The sequence below is a fragment of the Oncorhynchus tshawytscha genome, linkage group LG23 (assembly GCF_018296145.1).
Source record: "Oncorhynchus tshawytscha isolate Ot180627B linkage group LG23, Otsh_v2.0, whole genome shotgun sequence".
Lineage (NCBI taxonomy): Eukaryota > Metazoa > Chordata > Actinopteri > Salmoniformes > Salmonidae > Oncorhynchus > Oncorhynchus tshawytscha.
Window position 1 is genome coordinate 15,787,194 of NC_056451.1, and position 15,177 is coordinate 15,802,370.

The 15,177-nt window shown below is 40.4% G+C and overlaps 1 protein-coding gene across 9 annotated transcripts in view; it reads right to left on the minus strand.

Moving 5' to 3' along the window:
- Window positions 1–15,177, minus strand: part of LOC112222811 (aromatic-L-amino-acid decarboxylase) — a 34,043-nt gene continuing 18,866 nt past the window's right edge. The window contains exons 7-16 of one of the 9 annotated variants that reach the window (XR_006079724.1): window positions 10,221–10,287; window positions 9,955–10,049; window positions 8,880–8,947; window positions 7,554–7,630; window positions 6,093–6,112; window positions 5,832–5,930; window positions 3,875–3,976; window positions 1,251–3,628; window positions 1,119–1,140; window positions 1–1,060 (exon numbers count right to left, since the gene is read on the minus strand). Coding sequence is in view for 2 of the 9 variants with exons in the window: in XM_042304710.1 (XP_042160644.1) it covers window positions 3,341–3,628; window positions 3,875–3,976; window positions 5,832–5,930; window positions 6,093–6,112; window positions 7,554–7,630; window positions 8,880–8,947; window positions 9,955–10,049; window positions 10,221–10,287 (816 nt within the window). In the remaining 7 variants the exon portion in view is untranslated. Of the gene's footprint in view, window positions 3,629–3,874; window positions 3,977–5,831; window positions 5,931–6,092; window positions 6,113–7,553; window positions 7,631–8,879; window positions 8,948–9,954; window positions 10,050–10,220; window positions 10,288–15,177 lie in introns of all 9 variants that reach the window. The other 8 variants (XR_006079723.1, XR_006079718.1, XR_006079719.1 and 5 more) reach the window with 8 other exon arrangements.

Sequence of the window (15,177 nt, forward strand, 5' to 3'; positions counted from 1 at the left end):
CACATCGCAAACATTTATTTTGTTGTGTAAAGAGGACAGTACAATGATGCCACGAGGCAGATAAGTAGCAGGAAGCTACAAAGCGACTCAAAGCATATAAAAGAATACAGCTATGCTTAAGGTTTACCTCCTTCAAAAAACATAGGATTGCACTACCACCTTATCGCCAGGTAAGAGATGATCAAGTTAACAATACAATTTCCCCCCAGTGTGAGACTGAAGCAGTCAGCCCACTGCTGGTTATATCAAGTAAACACAGACACAGAAGAGACAAAAAGACACCACTACACATATTCTACACACACACACCCCTCCATCCCTCATTCAAAAGGCACACTTGACTTGTGAATCAAACCAGGGACAGGGATATTTTATCTATTTATCTATTTTATCTCTTGATTACTTAGTTAATTTATTTTGAGTGACTCCATGACATGCTGGGAATCGCAGCTTAAAGGTCTAATCTAATTCAACTGGTTTGTTTATCCAACAGCACAACAGAAACATCATATGATGTGCATACAGTAAAGTACACATTTGAAACACATTCATATTACCTTCTTAAGGAGAGACCCTCAAGTCAATTCCTCCTTGGCTCACTGCTACTGCTGAGGGCATTAAGTGAAGCTAGGTACATATTGTTTTTGTGTCTCTTCAAATCGACTGAGACATTAACTGTTGTCTGTATATTTTATTCATGCAGGGCAAAAGCTTACAGTAAGTGTTTTAACTGATGCTCCCATAAGAGCTCTTATTTGTCTCATCATGTGTCTCATGGGTTATTATGATGTTCAGGACAAAACTGCTTATGAAACAGGGTTGGGGTCAATTCCTTTTCTATTCAGTCGATTAGGAAGTTAAACATTTTTGCTCAATGTTTCTCTATGAGAACATTTTGGAATTAGAATTTTAGTTTACTTTCAGAATTGACTGAATTGAAATGGGAATGGCCACAACTCTGATATAAGCTACCCGTTTATCTGGTATAAGATACCTGTGTCTCTTGTATAAGATACCTGTGTCTCTAGTATAAGATACCTGTGTCTCTTGTATAAGATACCTATCTTGTATAAGATACCTGTGTCTCTTGTATAAGATACCTATCTTGTATAAGATACCTGTGTCTCTTGTATAAGATACCTGTGTCTCTAGTATAAGATACCTGTGTCTCTTGTATAAGATACCGGTGTCTCTTGTATAAGATACCTGTGTCTCTTGTATAAGATACCTGTGTCTCTTGTATAAGATACCTGTGTATCTTGTATAAGATACCTGTGTCTCTTGTATAAGATACCTGTGTCTCTTGTATAAGATACCTGTGTCTCTTGTATAAGATACCTGTGTCTCTGGTATAAGATACCTGTGTCTCTTGTATAAGATACCTGTGTCTCTTGTATAAGATACCTGTGTCTCTGGTATAAGATACCTGTGTCTCTGGTATAAGATACCTGTGTCTCTTGTATAAGATACCTGTGTCTCTTGTATAAGATACCTGTGTCTCTTGTATAAGATACCTGTGTCTCTTGTATAAGATACCTGTGTCTCTTGTATAAGATACCTGTGTCTCTTGTATAAGATACCTGTGTCTCTTGTATAAGATACCTGTGTCTCTTGTATAAGATACCTGTGTCTCTTGTATAAGATACCTGTGTCTCTTGTATAAGATACCTGTGTCTCTTGTATAAGATACCTGTGTCTCTTGTATAAGATACCTGTGTCTCTTGTATAAGATACCTGTGTCTCTTGTATAAGATACCTGTGTCTCTTGTATAAGATACCTGTGTCTCTTGTATAAGATACCTGTGTCTCTTGTATAAGATACCTGTGTCTCTTGTATAAGATACCTGTGTCTCTTGTATAAGATACCTATCTTGTATAAGATACCTGTGTCTCTGGTATAAGATACCTGTGTCTCTTGTATAAGATACCTGTGTCTCTTGTATAAGATACCTATCTTGTATAAGATACCTGTGTCTCTTGTATAAGATACCTGTGTCTCTTGTATAAGATACCTGTTTTTCTGGTATAAGATACCCGTTTCTCTCTTTGGCAAAATCTCAACATGCTGTTAATTTTTTTTGGCTTCATGAAAACAGTGAACAGCTCAAACCTTGTGGGATACGAACTGTTTCTATCTCTACTTACTGTATAATGGTGCCAAACCATACAATGTTTTCTGACTCTTAAATGTTTTGAATTGTGAACATGTATAATGTGCAATCTTGTTTTAGGGACCTACACTATCCCAATGTTTTAATCAATATGCCCCTAAGGGGATAAATAATGGTGTACTGAATTGAATACCTCTACTAATCACTCCACTAGAGCAGGTAAACACAGCTGAGTGACCAGAGCCTGGATAAACCTCAGGCAGGATAAAGCCCCACATACTAAGTCCTTGCCTGTATTTTTAGCATGCTGGCCTTTCTCTAAAGTGATTTGGATGAACAGTTGGTTGAGAAGGGACAGGGCAGGGTAGGTGAGGGTGGAGAGGGGTTGTAGGAGCAGGTGGGGCATACACAGAGCCCTGAGGGGGGGGGATGCCCGTCTCTAGCCTGGCCTCTCTCATTTAGCATACTGGTGTGGAGTCAGAGCAGAACTCAGTCAGTCTGGTTTTTACATAGAACACATGCTTGAGTATTGTCAGTAAACCCTACACTACAGTAACCTATCAGGCAAAACCTTAACATCTGGATATGATTTGCTTCACTCACATACGCACCTTTAATTTAGTCACACTCACCAACACAAATTCACTGATTCACATACAACCACACATATAAATACACACATGGGATGAGACAGCAAAGAGAAAGGGCTGCAGTTACAGTATGCTGATGATGTAAACACAGTGAGATCACAGGAGGTTGGTGCCACCTCAATTAGGGAGGATGCGCTCGTGGTAATGACTGGAGCGGAATCGGTGGACTGGTATCAAACACATGGTTTGATGCCATTCCAGTCGCTCCGTTTCAGCCATTATTATGAGCCGTCCTCCCTTCAGCAGCCTCCATTGAGTGAGATCCAGGCCTGTATTCATATAGCATCTCAGAGTAGGAGTGCTGAACTAGGATCACTTTAGCCTTTTACTTCACAAGAAATAAGATAACATGGACACTCCTACTCTGAGACACTTTTTGAATACCAGCCATGGTCAGGTGGGGTTAGGGCCCTTTATTCATCAAGCATCTCAGAGTAGGAGTGCTGATCTAAGATCCGCTTCTAGGATCAATTTTGTCTTTTATATTTTAATGAATGGACAGGGGGGGACCTGATCCTAGACCTGCACTCTTACTCTGAAATACTTGATACTTACAGCTCCTGGTCCAACCCAGCCTGTCTAGTCAATGTGGATGGTCAGTGGGGCAGCTCCTGCATGACCTCTTCGGCCAGCTGTGTGATGAGTCGCCAGGCCTCGCGGATGTGACGTGACTCGGTGGTGCGGGCGCAGACAGCGAAGCGCAGCACAAACTGACCAGACAGCTGGCATGGTACCAGGTGGATCTTCCTGCCATTGTTGATCCTCTTCAGCAAGGTCTCGTTCACCTCGTTGGAGCCCTTTTAGGAGGAAAGGTAAGATAGGTTGCCTCCCAAATAGCACCCTATTACCTATATATCCCATTGGGCTCTGGTAAAAAAAAAAGTAGTGCAGTATATAGGGAATAGTGTGCCATTTAGGATGTAACAATAGTCAAATACTTTTAAAAAACTTAAATAAATGTATGCCGGCAATGTGAACTAAAACTATACTATACCATAGACCTAACGATAAATAATTTTAGTCTATTCCAGTCCAAAGATAGTTTCTGAACGTTTATGAACGTTTGATGATCATGTCCTGAACTAACATTCACAGTTGGCTGAATTGTCTTACCTTTAGTCTAAAGCAGACGAGCCCCAAGACGACGTCTGCACTGATCTCAAAGCGCTGGTCAGCGCGAACCAGGCTCTCAAACTCTTTGGCCAACTCCACATGCTGTGAAGGCAGAGAGACAGTCATTCATTCATACTCAGACAGCCTTCCACTGAAGTCTGAGGTGGTGCTGATGGAAATGCGTTACGGTGAACTTCTTGATATGGACACTAGGTGGCAGACTAGTAACTTAATTTGAATGAATTATTTTTCCTATAGGGTGGTGTCCTTACTGCAGCTAGCTAGCTGGCTGTTGTAATATACCTTCAGCAAATGCTGAAACCATACATTGTAGCTACATTGTCTTTCATGTTCATTTACCCTGGAGAAAGGCTCCATTCTCAATCAAAGGGTTAATGTGATGACTGTTAGACATGTGAAAATACTAGAACAACATTAAAGCACATAGCCCTATCCATACAACTCCCTGAATCGAGCAGAAAATGCATTGTTGTTTAGTATGCCCATGGAACCAGATATATCTCAGTCTTAGTACGGAAATTAAAAGCACAAGCTCTTTGACAATGAATCTAGTCATAGAAAGGTTAGTATTAGCCTAAAGGCTGGCAGATGGTGACTGTCCAAAGATGATCTACAGTATGCAGCCGGCTATATAGTTGTATCCCCGTGGATCGGTTAGTACATAAAACAATCTCCATTCAGGCTGCAAAGGCATCGATTTCCTTTTTAACTTGATTTAGTGGCAACAAAATGGTGGCTAATGCTACTTCCTGACATTGCGTACAGCGTTCAGACCAATGGTAAACAACAGTAGGCTGCAACCTGATTGGCTGAACGCGATTCACAACATCCGGGAATTGCAATTAGCCACTAGCATGGTGGTGGGAAATGGTGTTTCATAAAGTAAGTATGCTTATATCCCACGTTTTTTATGCCTTCTCAACATTATATCAAGTTAAGAAGCAAATCGATGCCTTTGCAGCCTGAATGGAGAATGTTTTATGTACGAACCAGTCCACGGGGGATATGAATGTATAGCCGGTTGCATAGATTCCCTTTGGATGATAAAATGAAACAACTCAATATCGCCATCTGCCGGCCTTTGGGCTAGGTCAGTATGTACTTTTATGTTTGTACAAAGACGCCCGGAAATCTGAAGAAAATAACCATGAAATAGTCGTCAAACTGTCCAACCTTCCTTGGAGGGAAACCTCCAAGCTAAATACCATGTCCTATTTCAGCTCACCCTGTTCAAACTCTTATTCACCACAGGATCAAACATGTCATTCATTCACTAATCTGTGTGTGGCATTGAATGCTTAATGAGAACCGAAACGTGCATCATTGCATGTAATCACAATTACACAGTAGTACATCATGATGTACAGTATTTGTAACCAAAGTCTGAGTGAGAACAGCCAGGACAGGGCTATTAGTAATAACTCCAATGCCAACTCAGTCATTAATGAGGCCAAAACTCTGGTCCTAACTGTGATTATTAGCTGACCACTCCACTTTCTCATTCCCAGCCAGTAGGTCACCACCACTATGAGGTTTAATGGTCCGTGTGTGTCCACTATAATTACTTTACTGTTTGTATGTCTATTCAGAAACTGCATGCTGCTGTACCAAGAGGACAGCAAAAGCCCCATACAGAGACATTTCTATGTAATCTGACCTACAGTAGTCAATGGTCAACTTGTTGAATAGCACTGTTTTGTAAAAAGACAACTGTAGCCTACATATGATTGATTACAAACATGCTTTACTGGAGTTGTTCTATCTAATATAGACAGTAGATGAATGCAGTATGCCTCAGTGTATGGCTGGAGGCCTTATGTGTTGCTGCTGCTGCTGTTGCTTCATTTACCGATAGAACTAGATAGACACAGACCAGGCTGATTTGATTGACAGACAGAGGAAGGGAACCAAAGCTGTTTCTCTGCTTTGCTGTTACCTTACGGATGTAGTCCTGAAGGCCTTTGAGCCCATACATCCGGAACACAAACCACATCTTGAGAGAGCGGAACCTTCGGCCCAGTGGAATCTGCCAGTGCTGTGGGGTAGTGTGAGGTAGAGGGGGAGATAGGGTGAGGCAGAGGGGGATAAGTGGGTTAGGGTTAGTGGAGCAAACAGAATGAACTCCTCTGATATGACATCCGGCGTCACGCTTACACATAGACAGAATATAATAATAATAGATAACCATTCAGCTTACCCTGTAATCTGTGACCAGCCCTGTAAATAAACAGATGAGTAATTATACTATTAGCAATTCACAGCCAACATTTTAATTCACTGTAGTCCATCACTTATAGTGTGTGTCTATACCATAGTTATTAGCATATTATGGAATGTTGTTACCATCGCTGAGCTTTATACCAAATCATTACAGCGCCTCTCTCTCTCTCTCTCTCTCTCAAAGCAAATGAGGTAGATAATAAACAAAAGTCAAATAAACAATCAAAATTAACAGTAAACATTACACTCACATCAGTTCCAAAAGAATAAAGACATTTCAAATGTCATATTGTAACGATGTGCAAATACTTAAAGTACAAAAGGGAAAAAATATAAATATGAGTTTCTGTTAGTCTCTCTCTCTCTCAATTAAATTAAAGTCAAGGGCTTTATTGGCATGGAAAACAGATTTGAACATTGCCAGATCAAGTCTCTCTCTCTCCCTCTCTCTCTCATTGCCTCCACATACAGTAGAAAAGCCCTGTTGCAGTGGCAATAACCTGTAATTTCATTGAGCTGGAGCTGGGGGAGCAGTGGCCTACTGTGAGCAGCCTCCCTCTGTGAGGAGAGGTTGGCCAGTCTTTTGTCTTTCTGTCAGTCCAATTAAGGAGGAGGCTTCAGGCACAGCTGCAGCCTGCCAGAGGCAGACTCTTGTGCTGTGTAACTGCGTCCCAAATGGCATCGTATTCCCTACATAGTGCACTACTTTGACCAGGGCCCATAGAGTCCAACATCTAAGGAATAGGGTTCCAATTGGGACACAGACTACATCTGCATCTAAGATGGGTGACACTCTGTCACTGGCTAACACTGGCAGGCAGCGATGCAACAGGACCATTAGTGGACTATTACAGTGCAAATGTTTTGTTGGGAGGACGTGAGGAACATCGGTAATTGAATTGGATTGTTTTAGAGTGACATATTGTGTAAGGCGTGTTATTAGGAGAGCGTTTGGACGCTTTATTGTATTAGCTCTAACACAAGCACACACAAACATACAGTGCAACTACAGTACATGAACACATGCACACACACACACGTTTGTACACACACACACTCGAGCATATGCACACACGTTTCCACGCGTACACACACACACACTTCCTAGCCATATAAAACATGGGGCTATGGTGGTGAGTATTAGTTCATCCACCTTGGGTTTATTAGCAAGCCTAAAGCCAGCAGGATTGTGAGGTGAGTAAGCCGACAGACCCTCAGATCCATGATGCGATGTACTGGGCTCTCACACTAACACCATTCACATCCCATTACATTACAGGGACTCCAGACATCATCTGCACTTGATCAAATTAAACCACTATACTGTAAATAGGCTGATGAGACTATTGCTAGATTTACCACATTTAAACCTAATAGATTGGGAATAACACAAAAAAGTGATGTCAATACAGACTATTGTCAGTGTAAAAATATCTACCTGACTCTTGATGATCATGTTTCAGGTATAGAGGATCCATCTTGAAGGCCCCAATGAGATCAGATCTTTTCCTCACCCTATGGACAGACACTGAATCACTTAAACTCTGTTACCCTATGAGAGCTCCCACAGAAAACAGAAGGGAAGGCTAAAGGGCAAGGCTTTTTAAGAAAAGCACAGAAAACGGCTCCCCCACATACAGAAGGTGTTCAGTGCTACATTAAGTCTTACAAAAGACACACATTACTGAAGTAATTTACCATCTCTATTTTATTGAGGTATATTCTCTTTTTGTTAACTTATATTGAACAATAAAGTTGTATTGTATTGTAAAGTGACAATGATCTAAAGGGACACCCTACAGGGGATGACATAGCAGCATAAATTATGTTTTTGTAAACAATGACTTGGCACAACTTGTGCTCTAGATTTGGTCTCTGAGAATGAGTTGAAAGAATTCTGTTTTCACAATCAGTTGAGCATGAAATAAGGAAGTAAGATTATAAAGTGAGACCAGGGTCTCTCAGTTACACATTCACCTGACGTATTGTTACAAACTGTTATAAACCAATAATACCACACTACTATTCATAAACTGAGATGCTACAAGTAATTTTACCTTTGTTCCAGTTATTAAAATACACTATAGCGTCATAAAAAAAGAAGCAGACAGCTATTTCTGAGCAGACTATACAAGTCTCTCCTTACATAAGTCATTTCCTTTGTGAACTGACTTTGTGAGCTGACTTTGTTAACTGACAACTCACCGGGGATGGAGGAGGGCATTGAGCGTTCTATCAACAAGAAATGTTGGGGTTGTTTGTGGGGTGATGAGAGAGAGGGCAGATGGGATGCCTATTCCCACCCACTCTGTTTAAAGAATGCTTTATGTGTCTAGATAGTACTTCTGGAGGTGACTTTGTTATGACGGCCCATTGTAGAGTAGTGTAGTCAATAGCCACAATAGCAACAGTGTAACTAAGGATGGGGAGAATAGTACAGCCTTAGATTTGAGGTTATAGACACGTATACAGTTGCACAGTGTCGTGCTGAGCTCACAAGGCAGTTTAGATTTGAATCAATATTAAAAACCATGTAGAAGCTGCTCCCCTCTCCTCATAGAACAGACAAGATGGAAGAAATGTTGGGAAAAATATATATATCTATATTATACAAATAAAGATTTTACTTAAGGAAGTTGTATGTTTTTATTTAAATGACCAGCAGGGAATTTTACAGACTGTCTCCCCAGTCAGATAAAACAACCTGTTCATTAATAAAACAATGTTTCTAGAAAGGCTGACTGTCAATCACTTGATAACTTACCACATTGTAGAGCAGTCAAAGTTGACTAACAACCATTTGTGTGGGTTGAAATTGAATGAGTCTGCAAACTGAAAGAGATAAAAGAGTCGGCCATTCAAATCAGCTGATTTCGATGCAAATGTACAGGTCACCATCATAATACACGAGCCATTTTTTTTTCCATTTCACTGTAGGAAAACAGTAATCTTATAATATATTTGACTTGTCAAAGCCCCTTGTTGCCATCACTAGGTTTGCACTGACTGCAGCTGGCTTACCAACACAACAGATAACATATTTCACTAGGATGGCTCCAAATATATGGCGTACGCAGCATATCTAACACCTAGGCAACCTTTATTTGAAATGCTAAATAGAGCATCTTGCACAATAACTCTATTGTCACCACCTTGATTCCTCAAAGAGAGAAATCTCCAGTCTCATCTATTTGCTCTCTATCTCTGCTTTTCTAATATCCTTCCCATCTGCCTTCACAGACGCAATAAAAGCAGACAGCAATAGGAGACAATATCAATCAGGGGGCTCGTGCCCAGTTGTTACCATGCTGACAGATGCAGGAGCCTGCCTATCACTCATATCCTAGCAACCAGCCTCAGCTGCAGAGGGAGCCGGTGTGCCTGACTGCCTGTCATTCAGGTGTGTGTGTGTGTGTGTGTGTGTGTGTGTGTGCCTGCCTCCTCTACTACATCCCTGCCCCCCCACCCCCAACCCCAACATTGTTTGAACTTGTGTCGCTAATAAACAGTGATATTTCTTGGACGAGGAGAGCAGCAGGGTTTTATCTAAAGGTCTGATGATGCCTGAGGAAATTACTTTAGCCTTATCTATGCTCTCAGTGTGTCTCTCCACTCGGCTTCACTCGGCTGGAGAGACGCATGCTGTTCAAAAGGCCAACGGATGCTCTTCTAATTTCCTACCAATTTTTGGGCATATTACTCATTCTAGCACACTTCCCTCTTGACAGTCAAATTAAGTTATTATCAAACACAAATTATAATGGGTGTAAATACAAGTATGTTCACTGACAATTTAACTGGAAGTGTGTGTATGTGTGTATTTGTGGCTGGTTTCTAACCTCAATGCCGTTCAACAGGGGTCTGAATTCAGGACAGATAAAGGAACTCCCAGCATATGCAGCATCAATGTGCATCCAGATTTTCTCTGCATTACCTGAGACAAAAATACAAATGTGTAGAACCAGTAGTACAGAAACATACAGAGCTGGTCCTGAGACATGGCTGTAGAGTAGATTCCTATGTCTTTATAAGTCTACAACCACATGTCAGTGCTAATAGACAGCCTTTAGGAGTGTGTTAATAATGCTTTGAGAATCATACTTACATATGGGCCCAAGTTCAGTAATGTGATCAAATGCACACGAGGGAGTGGTCCCAAGAGTAGCACAGAACTAAATGAAAGAACAAAAATCAACAACTCATAAAGTAACATCTTCATGACAACAATGAGTGAGGTGTATTATGATGGTCTAACAAAGGGCTCTAGCATAACTGAAAATATGCCATAATACATGAACGATATGATAATCATACCTGTAATTTCCTCCTCTAAAGACAGCCATAGAAAGAGATTTGTCCATTCAGATAAACACTGTGATTAGGACATATTTGTCCGTTGGGAGACAGACTAGGCCAGTATAGTAATCATTTACAGATACTGATCTCCTGGCGTTTATCATGGGTTAACAAGATCCAGTTTCATTTGGTTTGGCAGAGGAGGCGATTACAATTAACAGTTCATGCTATTTAGGCCTCAGGGCATGGTACACACAAACATTAGTGGACGGGGAGAGGAAGATGAACGGTGAATTACATCTTTCTCCCAACTGTTGCCACTGTGAGTCTATGTGTGGGTTCTAGGGCTAGACTGTTGTTTCAATATGCATGTTCTTTCTGGAAATATACAGGACATTACATTATATTCATAAGAGTGTGTTTGTGGACTGTATTGGACTATTGGTTATTTCTGATTGACTATTGAATATTGTCTGGACAGGTGATTGTGGCATTTTCTTTATAATAAGGGGAAAATGAATGTGTCCATTCTAAGTGGCAATCTGCCGCCTCAAAGCTTGTCCATGTAAATGGACATGTGTTCTGTTCTTACATAGAAGGGGATGAGTGTGTTCTGTTCTTACATACATTGCCTTGCAAAACAATTCACCCCCTTGGCATTTTTCCTATTTTGTAGCATTAAAACCTGTAATTTAAATGGATGTTTTATATGGTTTTCATGCACATACACAAAATAGTCCAATTTGAAAATAAAAATAAAAACTTGTTTCCAAAAATTCTAAAATAATTCTAAACGGTAAAGTGGTGTGTTCATATGTATTCACCCCTTTGCTATGAAGCCCCTAAATAAGATCTGGTGCAACCAATTACCATCAGAAGTCACATAATTAGTTAAATAAAGTCCACCTGTGTGCAATCTAAGTGTCACATGATCTGTCACATGATCTCAGTATATATACACACCTGCTCTGAAAGGCACCAGAGTCTAAGCAAGGGGCACCACCAAGCAAAACAGCACTATGAAGACCAAGAAGCTCTCCAAACAGGTCAGGGACAAGCTTGCGGAGAAGTACAGATCAGGGTTGGGTTACAGAAAAAATATCTGAAACTTTGAACATCCCACAGAGCACCATTATGTTTTTCCATCGGCAAGGACTGGGAAACTGGTCAGAATTGAAGGAATGATGGATGGCGCTAAATACAGGGAAATTCTTGAGGGAAACCTGTTTCAGTCTTCCAGAGATTTGAGACTGGTACGGAGGTTCACCTTCCAGCAGGATAATGACTGCTAAAGCAACACTCAAGTGGTTTAATGGGAAACATTTAAATGTCTTGGAATGGCCCAGACCTCAATCCAATTGAGAATATGTGGTATGACTTAAAGATTGCTGTACACCAATGGAACCCATCCAACTTGAAGGAGCTGGAGCAGTTTTGCCTTGAAGAATGGGCAAAACTCCCAGTGGCTAGATGTGCCAAGCTTATAGAGACATATCCCAAGAGTCTTGCAGCTATAATTGCTGCAAAAGGTGGCTCTACAAAGTATTGACTTTGTGGGGGTGAATAGTTATGCACGCTCAAGTTCTGTTTTTTTGGTCTTATTTCTTGTTTGTTTCACAATAAAAAAAAATTGCATCTTCAAAGTGGTAGGCATGTAGTGTAAATCAAAATGATATACAAACCCCCTAAAAATATATTTTAAGACCCCTTTTTTAAATTTTCGCCTAAATGACATTACCCAAATCTAACTGCCTGTAGCTCAGACCCTGAAGCAAGGATATGCATATTATTGGTACCATTTGAAAGGAAACACTTAAGTTTGTTGAAATGTGAATTGAATGTAGGAGAATGTAACACAATAGATCTGGTAGAAGAAAAGAAAAAGAAAAAAAAAAACAATCTTTTCCTACCACCATCTTTGAAATGCAAGAGAAAGGTCATAGTTCTAGCCATCACTCTCGTAATTCCGATGGTGTCCACAAGATGGCAACAGTGTATGTGCAAAATTTCAGACGGATACCTTGAAGCGAACTACATGACATTTAGTGTGAAGTCCCCAGGTACATTTGGGAAAATCATGAAGGAGACATTCACATTCATATTCCATTTTTCAACAAGAATATCGCCAAATCTGTATATTTGGACTTTGATTTAGCTTTTGAAGTATTAGTATCAATAATATAAGTTCAACATTTGCAAAACAACCAGTTTTCATAACTTCATAACTCTGAATATCCTTATAATTTTTGTCCAAAATGAAAAGGCAGGTCTGTCGTACAAGCTTAGTAGCTACATTTTACAACATATACATGGATACTCCCATAAAGCCCAGGGCATTGTCTATCGATCTAGCTTTGTTTGACCCTGATTGGTGCTTATTTGACAAAGATACAGTCGTTCAAGTGATGGCCGCCCACGTCATCGGCGTGCCATGAAGGCATCGCTCTCTGACTAAATATGGTGTCCTATAGGATATACTACACACCTAATGATATAGTGAAGTCTGGTTACGTTCTAGGATCTCTGAGGAATACATACGAATGTGATTTGACTCGTTGAAACAACGTTTAGGGTGAGATTTTCACAAATTCCTTTCTTTGCAAATTGAACGAGTGGAAATACAAAATCGATCGCGCATGCTATATGGACCTTTTTAGAATATGAAAAGGGATTTTATCTAACAAAACAACACTTCATGTTATCTCTGGGACCATTTGGATGATACATTCTGAAATCTTGCTCTGATTTAAGTACACATTTCACTCTCAGAGATGAATTTATCAATCCTATCGCGGTGAAAAATATGTTTTGTTGTTAGGAGCACTCCTCAAACAATAGCATGGTATTTTTTCACAGTAATGGCTACTGTAAATTGGACAGTGCCGTTATATTAACAAGAATTTAAGCTTTCAGACGATATAAGACATTTGTTGTTTCTCTACAATCTGCGATCTTGACATCACGCGCTGCATGATTTACAACTGTCCCATTGACGGGAACGCTGATTGAGCTTAAATTTATTTTATTTTTACATGGACAGTGCACATTAATCAACGTTTCAGTAAAAGTGCCGGTTTTAGCCAGCCGGCTATTTTTCAACAGCAGTCCCTGGGCATGTTATTAAAAACAATTACAATATAGACAATCATTGAGCAGTGAGCACACAGAGCAACATAGGACAAGCAAGACGTAGCATACAGACAGAGCAACATAGAACAAAAAGCCGCAAGACAAAATTCATAAAAGCAACAAAGTGTTTCCACACCTCACAAGCAGACAACCTGGAAAGCGGCAATACACAGCTAGGGATTATGTTCACAAATCTGATTGACCTTTAGCCATGTCTTCATGCATTTTGTGAAAGTGTGATATGTGGTGCAGTTAAAGTGCCTTGCGAAAGTATTCGGCCCCCTTGGACTTTGCGACCTTTTGCCACATTTCAGGCTTCAAACAAAGATATAAAACTGTATTTTTTTGTGAAGAATCAACAACAAGTGGGACACAATCATGAAGTGGAACAACATTTATTGGATATTTCAAACTTTTTTAACAAATCAAAAACTGAAAAATTGGGCGTGCAAAATTATTCAGCCTCCTTAAGTTAATACTTTGTAGCGCCACCTTTTGCTGCGATTACAGCTGTAAGTCGCTTGGGGTATGTCTCTATCAGTTTTGCACATCGAGAGACTGACATTTTTTCCCATTCCTTGCAAAACAGCTCGAGCTCGGTGAGGTTGGATGGAGAGCATTTGTGAACAGCAGTTTTCAGTTCTTTCCACAGACTCTCGATTGGATTCAGGTCTGGACTTTGACTTGGCCATTCTAACACCTGGATATGTTTATTTTTGAACCATTCCATTGTAGATTTTGCTTTATGTTTTGGATCATTGTCTTGTTGGAAGACAAATCTCCGTCCCAGTCTCAGGTCTTTTGCAGACTCCATCAGGTTTTCTTCCAGAATGGTCCTGTCTTTGGCTCCATCCATCTTCCCATCAATTTTAACCATCTTCCCTGTCCCTGCTGAAGAAAAGCAGGCCCAAACCATGATGCTGCCACCACCATGTTTGACAGTGGGGATGGTGTGTTGCTTTGTGTTGCGCCAAACATAACGTTTTGCATTGTTGCCAAAAAGTTCAATTTTGGTTTCATCTGACCAGAGCACCTTCTTCCACATGTTTGGTGTGTCTCCCATATGGCTTGTGGCAAACTTTAAACGACACTTTTTATGGATATCTTTAAGAGATGGCTTTCTTCTTGCCACTCTTCCATAAAGGCCAGATTTGTGCAATATACGACTGATTGTTGTCCTATGGACAGAGTCTCCCACCTCAGCTGTAGATCTCTGCAGTTCATCCAGAGTGATCATGGGCCTCTTGGCTGCATCTCTGATCAGTCTTCTCCTTGTATGAGCTGAAACTTTAGAGGGACGGCCAGGTCTTGGTAGATTTGCAGTGGTCTGATACTCCTTCCATTTCAATATTATCGCTTGCACAGTGCTCCTTGGGATGTTTAAAGCTTGGGAAATCTTTTTGTATCCAAATCCGGCTTTAAACTTCTTCACGCCCAATTTTTCTGCACGCCCAATTTTTCAGTTTTTGATTTGTTAAAAAAGTTTGAAATATCCAATAAATGTCGTTCCACTTCATGATTGTGTCCCACTTGTTGTTGATTCTTCACAAAAAATACAGTTTTATATCTTTATGTTTGAAGCCTGAAATGTGGTAAAAGGTCGCAAAGTTCAAGGGGGCCGAATACTTTCGCAAGGC